This window comes from Rhipicephalus microplus, chromosome 1 (genome assembly GCF_043290135.1).
Source record: "Rhipicephalus microplus isolate Deutch F79 chromosome 1, USDA_Rmic, whole genome shotgun sequence".
NCBI classification, from domain to species: Eukaryota; Metazoa; Arthropoda; class Arachnida; order Ixodida; family Ixodidae; genus Rhipicephalus; species Rhipicephalus microplus.
Genome location: NC_134700.1, coordinates 246,204,537 through 246,216,643, shown reverse-complemented (window position 1 = coordinate 246,216,643; position 12,107 = coordinate 246,204,537). Strand labels below are relative to the sequence as shown.

Sequence of the window (12,107 nt, the reverse complement as noted above, 5' to 3'; positions counted from 1 at the left end):
CTAATGCTCCGACCGAGGTGCGCAAACTCGGCCACCGGTCGCGTGCCGCGTGGTATCTCGAGAAAGCGGAAGACAGGCCAGGAAGCGGAAAGGAGGAGGCAGGCGGAGTACCGTGCAGTACAGCGGAAGCTACAAACCGTGTTTTGGAACGCTCTTTCATCGAGCTCCGGCTGGCGTGTGTCGAGCGGCCGCTTTGTGTATACGCGGGCTTTCATGGTGAGTACGTCTTCCCGTGCTCGAGTGGGGCTATATTTGGGGCACCGCTTTATTCGCCGGTTTGTTTTAGACTCCCACTCGTTTCGATGTGTCTTTAGAGGAAAGGTGGGCTTCTCCCGCCTGCGGGATGTGCGCGTAGCGCGCTGCGAAACCAAATAGTGCACGTAAACTACCAGAAATGGCTGGCCTGTAACAATTTCACGGAGCAGCTAGTTGTTTTTTACGCACATATATACAGAGGGCCAACAAGTGCATGGATGATGTCGGATAGCCCCGCCGCGGTGGTCTAGTGGCTAAGGTACTCGGCTGCTGACCCGCAGGTCGCGGGTTCGAATCCCGGCTGCGGCGGCTGCATTTCCGATGGAGGCGGAAATGTTGTAGGCCCGTGTGCTCAGATTTGGGTGCACGTCAAAGAACCCCAGGTGGTCGAAATCTCCGGAGCCATCCACTACGGCTTCCCTCATAATCTTATGGTGGTTTTGGGGCGCAAGGCCAAAAGGAGGCTAATCAAGACGTCATCACCAGCAAGCACGTCAACCGTGAAGGCAAGGAATGAACGCTGGCCGCATACCATTCTCTTCATGCCCGTGGATCCTTCCGCCAGCCTTCGAAAATTGAACAGGCAAGCCATTTCTAATGTTCTTGAGGGAATAGCGCAGAATGAAATCAAAGAGGTCCGGCTGAACACACGTAAGAACGTTTTAGCCGTTGACACAACACATGCAGATACGCTGCAGAAGCTTCGAATGATGACAGAGTTTGGAGATGTCAAAGTACGAGCGGTCGTACCGATGACTGGAACCTGCACTGCAGGTGTCATTTACGACATTGACTTGGCAATCCCAAACACGGATCTACCCATTCTGATAAAACCAGCGTACGAAGGAGTGGTCATTAAGCATATAAGCCGCCTCGGGAACAGCCGCTGCGTTAAGCTAGTCTTTGAGGGCGACTCAATCCCTACGCACGTCAAGGTAGGACATTTCCGGCATGTGGTACGGCATTTTGTCCCAAAGCCGCTTCAGTGCCACAAGTGCTTCAAGATCGGTCATGTCAAGGGCGTCTGTACAAACTCCACCGTATGCCCCCGGTGCGCGGAGGCGCACACGGTAGACACCTGTTGTGCAACAACTTATAGGTGCGGCAATTGTCGAGGTACGCATGAGGCCACGTCTAAGGAATGCCCAAGACTCAAGAAAGAAATGGGTATCCTGAAAGAAATGGTCAGGGATAACTCAACCCATAGAGAAGCTTCACAGAAAATCCGGCGTCGACGTCGCCACCGACGGAAGCGCTCCAGTCATGGTGATATTCATGCACGACTACGGTCTACACCACCATCAACATCTAGTAGAAAGCCAGAGAGTACAAGAAAACCTCCACCGGCGAAGCCTCTCTCCCCTGAAGACTGGCCGGTGCTTGCGAACGCACGGCCTTCCGAGCAGCCCTCCCGCTCTCTGCTCCCAGTGAAAGCCAATGATGCTGATGACGAGGCTCCAAACGCAGATCGTCAAATTATTCCTATGCTGCGATCCATTGTGAGTGTCATCAGAAGTCTTCTGACAAGCATCGACACGCCAACTGCTAGGAGTGGCCTACAGGTGCTGGACGCGTTGAGTCCGGTCCTTGCAAGCCTCCAGTAAAGCCATGGCCGACAATAACAAGTCGTTCCGTCAGGAGGTCAGAGAAGCGTCCATCTTTCAGTGGAACGCAAGAGGTCTGAGATCTCGCATATCTGATTTTCGCCAGTTTGTTCATCTGCACCGATTTCCCATCATGATTATATGTGAACCGAAATTATCGCACCCAATCAGATTATCCGGCTACGAGTCATTTTTCTCTTCAAGTGACATCGAAAGTAGCAAAGTTGTTGTATTTATTCGCCGGGAGCTTACTTACGTCGTCCAGCCAGTGCAACCTCACGACAGCAATCAGTATGTGTGCTTGTCTGTTAAAAAAGGAAAAGTGACATTCGCACTTCTAGGCGTGTATATATCCCCATCAGGTCATTTCGACGCCAACAAACTAGACGGCATATTAAGGGCACATCCGGGTCCGTGGGTTATCACCGGGGATTTCAATGCGCATCATCCCATCTGGGGAAGCTCAAGGCTTAATTCAACGGGACGACGTCTAGCATCATTGGTATCCAGCCATGGTCTCGTCCTTCTGAATGATGCCAGTCCTACGTTTTTACGAGGCACTACATATAGCAGCTGCCTTGATTTGTCCTTTGTTTCACGCCGATTTGCTACACGGGTAAAGTGGTTTTTGGACATTGAAACACACGGAAGCGACCACATCCCCACTTACCTGAAGATCAAAGGTATTTCGAACACGTACTCCTCTACCACAACACAAAGAATAGATTGGAGTGTGTTCAAGACTCAACTTGAGGATGCTTGTGAAGAAGGCCTGTCCAATGGTCTTCAGCAAGCTATTAAGGAAACTGCACATGCGACTACGCGCACAATAATACGCTCTTCGAAGTACTCTGAATATGACCTCGAGCTGGAGCGACTTCGTGCAATACGCCGTCGTGCCGAAAGACGATACCGACGCACCAATTCCACAGACGATCTACGGACAGCCCGGCGCATCCAAAAGAAGATACAACGGCGCCTTGACAAATTAGACACCCAACGATGGAGGAAATTTTGTGCGTCGCTAGATCCTCATAAACCGCTGTCTCAGATATGGAGAATTGTGCGAGGCCTACGTTCTGTTCCAGAGCAGCGTTTTCCCTTCAAAGCCCTTGCACTTTTTCATCGCCGGCATGAAATTGAGGTAGCAGAAGATTTCTGCGCTATGACCGTGGGCCAGACAGCGTACACAAGCCTCCATACAGTGAATCAAATCCCTCACTCACGGGACCCACGCATGGATCTACCGTTTACATCACAGGAGCTCGATGCGGCGCTCGTCTTATGTAATAAGTCGTCGTCAACTGGCCCTGATGACATCTCATACAAGATGCTGTTCAACCTTGGTAAACGGGCACGAGAAACACTCCTTAACATCTTCAACGATTCCTGGCAAGCTGGCGTCGTTCCGCAAGATTGGAAGATTAGCCGCTTGGTACCGATCCTTAAGCCTGGCAAATCTCCCCTGGACATTGCCTCTTACCGACCGATCGCACTCTCAAGTTGCGTAGGAAAGGTAATGGAGAGAATGATCTTGGCCAGGCTTGAATGGTACCTGGAATACTATGAGATATATCCGAACGCCATGGCTGGTTTTCGCCGTCACCGATGTTCGATCGACAATGTTATAGATCTCGTCACATATGTCCAGCAACAAAAGGCAGGTAAACGACTATCTGCAGCCATGTTCCTTGACGTAAAAGGAGCATACGACAACGTTCTACATGACGCCATCCTCGAAGCCATTGAGTCAGTGGGCCTAGGCGGACAACTGTATTGTTGGACACGCAGCTATTTACAAGGGCGGACCTTGTTTGTGAACACTGCAGATGGTCCAACTTCCCAACACCCAACGCATCGTGGAGTCCCGCAAGGTGGCGTCTTGAGTCCAACCCTCTTCAACCTCGTTCTCATTGGACTTATAGAACGATTACCAAGTGTGGTCAAGCTATCCGTGTACGCTGACGACATCTGCGTCTGGACATCTGGCGTGACAAGGCCTCAGGTACGCGCAAGACTTCAGAAAGCTGTGACGTTGGTATCATTGTACCTCAAGGACCAAGGTCTGAAAATCTCGCCAGCGAAATGTGCATTGATTGCTTTTAGTCGAAAGCCAATGAGACCATACGCTATATCAATCGATGGCCAAGTCATACCGTATGTCAAGACGCACAGATTTCTAGGCGTATTCATTGATAGAGACCTCTGCTGGGGCCCACATGTGGCCCACTTGAAGAAGAGGCTAACAGAAATTGCTAACTTATTCAAGTATCTCGGAGGAAAAACCTGGGGGACTTCAGTACATGCAATGATGCAATTGTACAAGACGCTTTTTCTTGGCTATTTGCGCTACAGTTTGCCTGTGTTGACCAACACCTGTAGAACCAACATTCGGACTCTCGAAAGTATCCAGGCCATGGCTCTGCGAGTTTGTCTGGGGCTACCGCGATGTTCATCATCAGCTGAGACAATCGAGATCGCTAATGACTACCCGCTGAAGACGCATATCATGATGGAAGTGCTCAGAGCACACGTAAGGCATCTTACTCGTGCCCCTGCCCATCATCTAGCTTCACTGCCAGAAGCCCGACCACGTGCCTCATTCTGCCAGACAGTCTTGTCATATCGCACACACATTCCTGCGGGATATACAACTCCATCGAGGATTTCAACTCCCCCATGGAGTATGACCTGTGCACATGTTGAACTCACGGTTCCAGGCATAGGGTCAAAAGCCCGGCTCTCGTCTCCAGCGCTAAAGCAGCTTTCCCTTCTCTTGTTATATGAGAAATACAGTGACCATACTCATCTGTATACTGACGCTTCAACTAAAGTGGATGGGTCTGCAGGGTCGGTGATCTTTCCTGCAACAGCGACAACGGTGAAGTTTCGTTTATCCCACCAGACATCATCGACAGCTGCGGAACTTGCTGCTCTACGTAGCGCAATTGAAGTCATTAAACACCAAGAAGCCAAGAAATGGAGCGTGTTCACGGACTCTAAGGCAGCACTACAGTGTTTGACATTCGCCTTACGCCGGGGACCTCATGAACAACTAGTGCTGGAAATTAGAGAGCTGCTTCACCACCTCTTCGATGAAGGACACAGAATCACGTTTCAGTGGATTCCAAGTCACTGCGGCATATTGGGCAACGAACATGCCGATGCAGCTGCCCGATCAGCACACGAAAATGGTGAAGAAAAATCTATACCATTTTCAAGGACTGATGCTGCAATGACCATCCGAAAAATCGCTAATGCAGAATTAAAATCCCTGTGGAACACCGAGTGCTTACGGCACACGCGACTGCGTAGACTGGACGCGTCTCGTCGACTCCGGCCTCCGTCTGGACTCTCCCGACTCGAGACAACGGTGCTTTGCCGACTATGGCTTGGTGTCGCCTTCACCAAAGCTTTCGCCTACCGAATCGGCATGGAAGACAGTGCTGCTTGCGGTCATTGCGGCAGCGATGAAACTATAGAGCACGTTCTCTGTCACTGCCCTCATTACAGCGTTCAAAGACGGCAACTAGCTGCTACGTTAGCTCGCCTTGACGACAGACCTTTGTCTGAACAATCAGTGCTGGAAAGAAGACATGATTTGTGTGCTCACAGAAAATCAGTGAAGGCCCTACTGAACTTTTTGCGTGGCAGCGGCCTATTGTATAGACTGTAGCACCCCAGCTCCCCCCCCTTTTTTTTTCGCGCGCGTCTATTTCCCTCTCCACTTTCTTTCCAATCTTTCTTCCCCATTCCCCCTTCCCCTAGTGCAGGGTAGCAAACCGGATGCTCCATTATCTGGTTAACCTCCCTGCCTTTCCCTCATTTTATTCTCTCTGGGGCGTTAAACCCCACATATCAATGATGTCGGATAGATGGACACTTTTCCATCAGTATCGAAACATAAATCATAAGAAATGTGCTTCTTTGTTAGATGACAGGGTCGACTAACACACTGATCACTCATAACCTACAAATCGTACCCGCCTGTATTACCTCAAGTGTGCGCTTGAGCCTAATTGCTTACTATTCCCGCCTTTTTCCAAGAGTGGCTTACATGCGCAATGTTGACAACGTAAGCAAGATGGCCTGCTTGGCATTTTGTGTCATTATGCTTCGTTAATTTTTCATTGCTATCGGCCGGTTTGGCCCGGGTAATGCTTCGCCCGTTTTGTTGGGTAAGCGTTATGACTGAAGTTGCACTCCACCTGGAAGTACGGCTTTGACACATTTCTGAAACATGCCACCATTATATTCACCCGTTATGGGGGCGCAGACTGAAAAGGCAATGAAGGTTTCCCCGCTCCAGGATCGTACCTCAAGTGCTCATCGCTAAAATTGAACACAAAGTCGAAGAAGCCCAATATTCCCGGGAGCTCGTGGGCTGAAGGCCCTAAACATTCGCGGAGTTACAAATGTCAGCAGCGTTCGATTCTCTGCTGACAAATAGAGAAGAACGTGTCCTCAGCCACAATAGAAATGAAACGCCTATTGCTATTTAATGTATTGTTCGACACAACTCGGTGAATTCAAGCGATAATTAAGCCATGGAAAGTAAAGGTGACATTATTATTATTTATTGTTTTAAATACGAAGCATTCCTTAGCGAATCGAGGGCACTGACCATTTATTTATCGGCCCGTCCATCCGCCTGTCTGTCTGTGCACTTGTATGTGACGAACACGATGCATAGCGTGAGATACGTGTCGGGCACGCTGTGAGACCCTTTCCCCCAGTAACGTGAGAGAGATTGCGCTATTTGAAGGAATTCCCGCAGATACGATAGCCTGGCTCCAGGCGTCTAGTGATGAACCGAATGTGGCGCGCGTATACTCTCATACAAAACGTGGCTGTGAAATCGACAGTTCTTATCAACACTATATATATATACACGAATGGTGGTGACAGACTTTCAAAACCCTAACGCGACAGCGCGAATCATGTCCGTGTCGCAGAAAGTGTGCTGCTGGCGTCGGCAGCGTTGTCGATAAAGTTTCATGTCCCGATGAAAGCAAAGAACGGAACTCAACGTTTGCGAGCCGTAATCGAAACCAGTCTTTACCGCAGAGCTGCGCCAGTGCTTGAGACTGCCCGTGAAAAAGGCCCTGTTTTCGCTGCACGTATACTCTACGTGAAGGCGAAAATACTTTTCCGCTACTGAAATGAAATTGAGAACACCAATGAACAAAAACTCGTTAACTTTTTTAAATTATCGACTTGATGGAAGTTGTTCATACTAGAAAGTTGTGTAGTGCGTGTCAATGGGTTGAAGTTTGGATGAAGTGCACGGGTGAATGAAGTGCACGGAAGAGTGGCGCGATCAGTGGTGGCCGTCGTGGTGCGTTGTGGAAGCAGCGAGTGTAGTGGCAGTGGTCGAAGGAGTGGCACATGTCAGTCGTGGGATTCGCCCACTTTATCTGGGTGAATACCACGGCGATCTACGATCCGCGACGATCCCTGGATATGAAAGCCTCGGCGAAGAAATGCTTTAAAAAAAGTGTGCTAATATTACGCAACTCCGGCGCACACCGGAATACGCCAGAATCGGACGGGGCCAAAGAGAATTAACGGAAAGCCAAGCCGAGCAAAACATTCAACTGCGGTGAAGTAAGTGCGACGTAAATGGAAATAAATCATTGTGGACGTGAAAAGTGGCCTTTCCGGTGCTTTACAGGTGATTTTTCGTCCTTTCGTTTGAACTTGGGCCTTGATTACTGCACTATAGTTAAGTATAACAAGTAATGTGTACGTCCCTTCGCTGACCTCATTGCCTGTTGGAATCGTTTGGTTGTGCCTCACATAAAAACAAGCATGGAGTTTCATACAATTGAAACTCTGTGGAAACAAGCCACTCGACAAAAAAAAAAAAGTTTGGCAGAGAACTAAGACGTCTGATGTTCTTTACTGTGTAGCTTCCAGAGCGCTCGTAAGACACTCGCGTTCTGAACGGGTTAAAACATTTGTTGGCTATACGATCTATTCGTGGGGCAGGGAACACCGAAACACGAGGTCATGCGACGGTTGCTTGGATAAATGGTTCAGGACCCCGTTCGTTATTTTCGCTCTGTTATCGCGGGAATAAATGTAGGATGTGGTCCCACGTAATCGGTTAGCTATGTAGCGCTGTCCACGTCTAAAAGGAGAAAGGGGAATGCATATTTCGAGAACGTGGCTGAGGAGAGAGCACGTCGACTACACAGCTGGTGCAAACGTGCACCCGGCGTCTCTTCTACGTGCAGCCTCGTTTACCCAAGAGAGTATGGACGTGTGGCGGAACAACGATCACACGTATTTCTCTATAGCGAGCGTTCTGGTTGTCGCTTCGAGCGCCTTCCATTCAACGCGGCGGGCACAGTCGAAGTGCCTCAAAGCATGCACCGTTCGCGGGGAGCTCCCGCGGGGCAAGTTTTGTGCGCGCCCATTGCAAGAGCACTGCGCTCTTTGGCGCGCTGCCAGGAGTTCCGGAAGAACGTCGTCGCAGCCGGTGTCGTTGGCCGAGCCCCGGGCCAAAACCGTCTCTCTCTCCTCGGTGTTTTTGAACGTGCCGCTGCTGGTCTTTTCTTCTTTCTTTCTTTTTTTCTACAGCGCCGCTTCCGGGCACGCACAGCCATCGGATTCTCGCTCATTGAAAAGTGTGTCGATCGCTTCCTCTCGCGCGGGTTTTCGGAAAAAGCCACCGTGTCTGTCGAGCTCGAGCGCATACAATTGCGTCGTTCGGAAGACGGGCGCAAAGATACGTTGCACGAACGTCAAAATAAATAGCAATACTGATTGTTGGCCTAGTTGGTATACTTGCTTACTGACACGCTTTGGCCGCAAATAACACAAACACAAAGTAAAGAAACACTCAACGAGAAGAGATTGCTCGATAGCTGGATACCGTAAGGCTGTGTGAAGACTGCGCATGTCTGTATGTTCTTAACTTTGGGTTTGCGTTCGGTCTACTTTGGTTCGAAGTGCCGCTTGTACTTGTCGTTGAGTGTTTCTTTACTCTGTGTTTGTGTTATTTGTGGCCAAAGCATGTCAGTAAAAATAGGCGCTGGCATTCACACTGCGGTGGGCCGGCCACCCGAGCGGCCACGGTGATGTCCTCACTTCGCACCTTCCTGACGAGAATAATCGCCGGTGTTTTATGATGTGACGGTGAGGTAAGGGATGAGGCACTCCGGATTAATTGTGACCCCCTGGGGTTCTTTAATGGTCGCACAACGAGTATTTTTTATTGCGTTCTCATAGAAATACGCCGGCTTGCTAACCCCGTGCTCTCATGGCGCCTTACCTGCTCAACCACATACGATGAGTTCAACGGTAAATCAGACAGCCTAATGGTTAGTGGCCTATATGGTGTAAACATTCGTTGTGCTTGAAGGGTGTTTTGTCATCTGGTTATGCTCATAGCATAATTCTAATCTCTGGAGGCTTTTGTAGCTCTACGAGATTAACACGGCGAGTCATCTATGCGCACTGTATATACGTCGCTAATTATTCTGCATCTGTGCTGTTTTTTTTTTCAGTTGCGCTACAAGAAAACCTAAAGTGAAGAGCGCAACGAGTTTGTGTTACGAAAATATGACGTACACATGACATGCACGATTGTGATTCGCACGTTACGACCTCTCTTCTTTTTTTATATATGACATATAAGGAGATGTTGGCGCACAAATATGGTTGCGGCTACTCCTTAGCCCTTGAGGGAAACTTGAACCTGTATCTTGAAAACGTACAAAGCAGTGCATGCAAAATAGAACTTTCAGGCGCAGATATGCGCAGATACACTTATACGCACATATCACAACAAAATTGTAAATGTTCGAAAGTCAAAGAATTAAGTCTCTGATAACGTCGCTCGTTAACATTCGGTCCAACCAGCACAAAACAGCAAAGAACACGCCAGGTCCTTATGAATATGCATTCGCTCGTGTGTACATAATAGTCGACACGTCATTCACTTCAGTACACACATATGATGGGTGTCACGTGATACTGCACATAATAAGTACAGGTGTTATGCAAATGAAAGTTCGCTATTTCTTAGTACTCGTCATCGATTCCGCTCTCTTGTAAGAAACGTGTTAATGCTTTTAAAAGCGTGCGACTGTAAAACCCCAGTTGGCCACGGGCCGCCTCTCAGCGTATGTGCATCATTCGCTCGTGTCGCGGCTTATCGCATTTGTTATATGTTCACTTAACGAAACAACCACGAGAGCACGAAGTCGTATAGGTGGTGCTGCGCGGCAGCGCAGGTTCGCGGACACCGTCCGAGATATATCGGTGTTGTAGCCATGCATGGATGCCTTGACGCCGTTTTCTCGCACGTTGAGTTTGCTTACTATACCGACTAGAGGGAGCTCAGGCGCTGCAGTGTGTCTCTGCAACGCACGGCGCTTCAGCGAGCATGGGGATGATGGTATAGTGTACACAAGTTTTGCCTTTACTCTTTGTTCGGCCGGCTCCGTTTGGCTTCGCCTGTCCCGGAACCGCTTTGTGACGAGACGACGACGGCCAAAGGCTAAGCGATCGCACTTCAGCACCTTAACCTTCGGGGCTCACGCATTCAAATCAAGTCAGGAACGGTTCACAACGGTCCGTTCATTTTTTTCGAAACAAAACCGAAACACGGGAATAAACCGAGCCACGTGTGCTTTCGAAGCTCGCAAGCACGAAGATTATCGGCAAATTTGTGTGCTACCCATAATTTCCATTGTGTGAACGATCGTAGCGCCAGTCTCTCCTTAAGTAATTTACAGGAAACTCTATCGGCCCCCTCGCACTCCGTGGGTTGGGGACCACCACCGCGTCGGTCGTTGAACTGATGGTGAACAGACAGCGGCTTCACATCTCTCAGATCGTTACGGGAAGCGAGAGCTGTTTGTCTGTCATCGCGTTTTTTTTTTTTCATTCGGACTGAGCGCCGCTGTGTTTTAACGCTCGACCCCGGAAGCTCGCGTCTGGAAAGCCGCGCCCGGGTCACGTGATCGTCGTGGAAGCGGGGGAGCGTCATCGAAACAACGGAGCACGGTTTTAGTGCGTACAGATGCATGCCCTGGTCGACTTCCGGTTTAGCCCACAGAAGTAGCATGTATACTTGCAGGGACGGGGAAGAAAAGCCTTGGCGAGCAGCCCGCAGACATTTTAACACTTTTCTGTCTGTGTCTAGCCGAATATTTGAAATGAAAATATACCAGCAAACTCGAAAACCTCTCTTTCTTCCGAGCATAGCTCTTTCGGCCGCGTAGCCGCCGTCCCTATAGAAGAGAGTGTATAAGGTTAGTCGTAGCTGCCTTGCTTTGCATCTCCGCTTCGCAGGTATGGAGACCAGTCCCTCGCTATAGCAACAACTCTGCTTTATATACAAGATGTATACAAATGCACAAGGCAACTCTTCACATTTGGAACTGTCGCCTCTTAGCTCGGCAGAGCCGATAGTGCATAGCACCTACGACCAGAAGCCTTGTGAGGAGCGAGGTGTTAACGTTAACCTTGGTTGCTCCTCCCCGTTGTCCTCATGGCAAATCAAGGACACCCAGTGTCCGCTTATTGGGCTGACTGTAAGTTTGTTTGCCCGTGTTCTCTCCTCTATCCACCTTTCTTTCCACCTGCAGCCTTTGAGCCACTTGTCAAAGAGAGAGAGAGACAAAGGGAACGGCCAACACCGACCTTCCGAAAAGTCCACTGAACATCCGATGGTGGCATCGTTCAGCTCCCATAATCAAATTACTAAGTACGGCTGGTTAGCTATAGTGGGCCCGAGCCATTATCATGAGGTGCTGTACCATCTTGCGTGGCAGGCGCTTCGCGGGCTCCATCAGAGAAGTGTGGCAGCTTGGGCTAGTTGGTATGGCATGACGATAGTTATAGCGTGAGAACAAAACGACGACACACAGACGAAAAGGACACGAAAGACACTATCGCTCGTGTCTTTCGTGTCCTTCTTGTCTCTGTGTCGTCGTTTCGTTCTCGCGCTATAACTATCGTCATTCCATCCGAGACGTATCGGTGCCAACGTACTGGACGCTTCCACGCCGCTTCCTGGCACCCCGCTGGCCGGAGGCCGCCGCGTTGGTCGTTAAAACGACGGTGAACGGACGACGGCTTTCCCTTTCTAATAGATTCGCGAAGCGGATGGTGATGTCTGTCACCCAGGGGCTGCCGAAATTAGGCGCCTTATTCTTCTTCTAACCATTACCACCTTCGATTCCCGAAAGCTGGCTCCTTGGAAGCCGCGCTTATGGAGGGGGTAGGTGTCGT

At 49.7% G+C, this 12,107-nt stretch overlaps 1 protein-coding gene across 2 annotated transcripts in view; it reads left to right on the top strand.

Moving 5' to 3' along the window:
• The window catches only part of LOC119185401 (diacylglycerol kinase delta), a 184,901-nt gene that overhangs the window by 13,959 nt on the left and 158,835 nt on the right, over positions 1–12,107 (top strand). Inside the window, exon 1 of one of the 2 annotated variants that reach the window (XM_075892061.1) lies at positions 129–216. The exons of the other annotated variant lie outside the window; for it this stretch is intronic. Within the exon in view, the coding sequence (XP_075748176.1) occupies positions 214–216 (3 nt within the window). The 5' untranslated portion in view covers positions 129–213. Of the gene's footprint in view, positions 1–128; positions 217–12,107 lie in introns of those variants that run through there. 2 annotated transcript variants of the gene reach the window in all.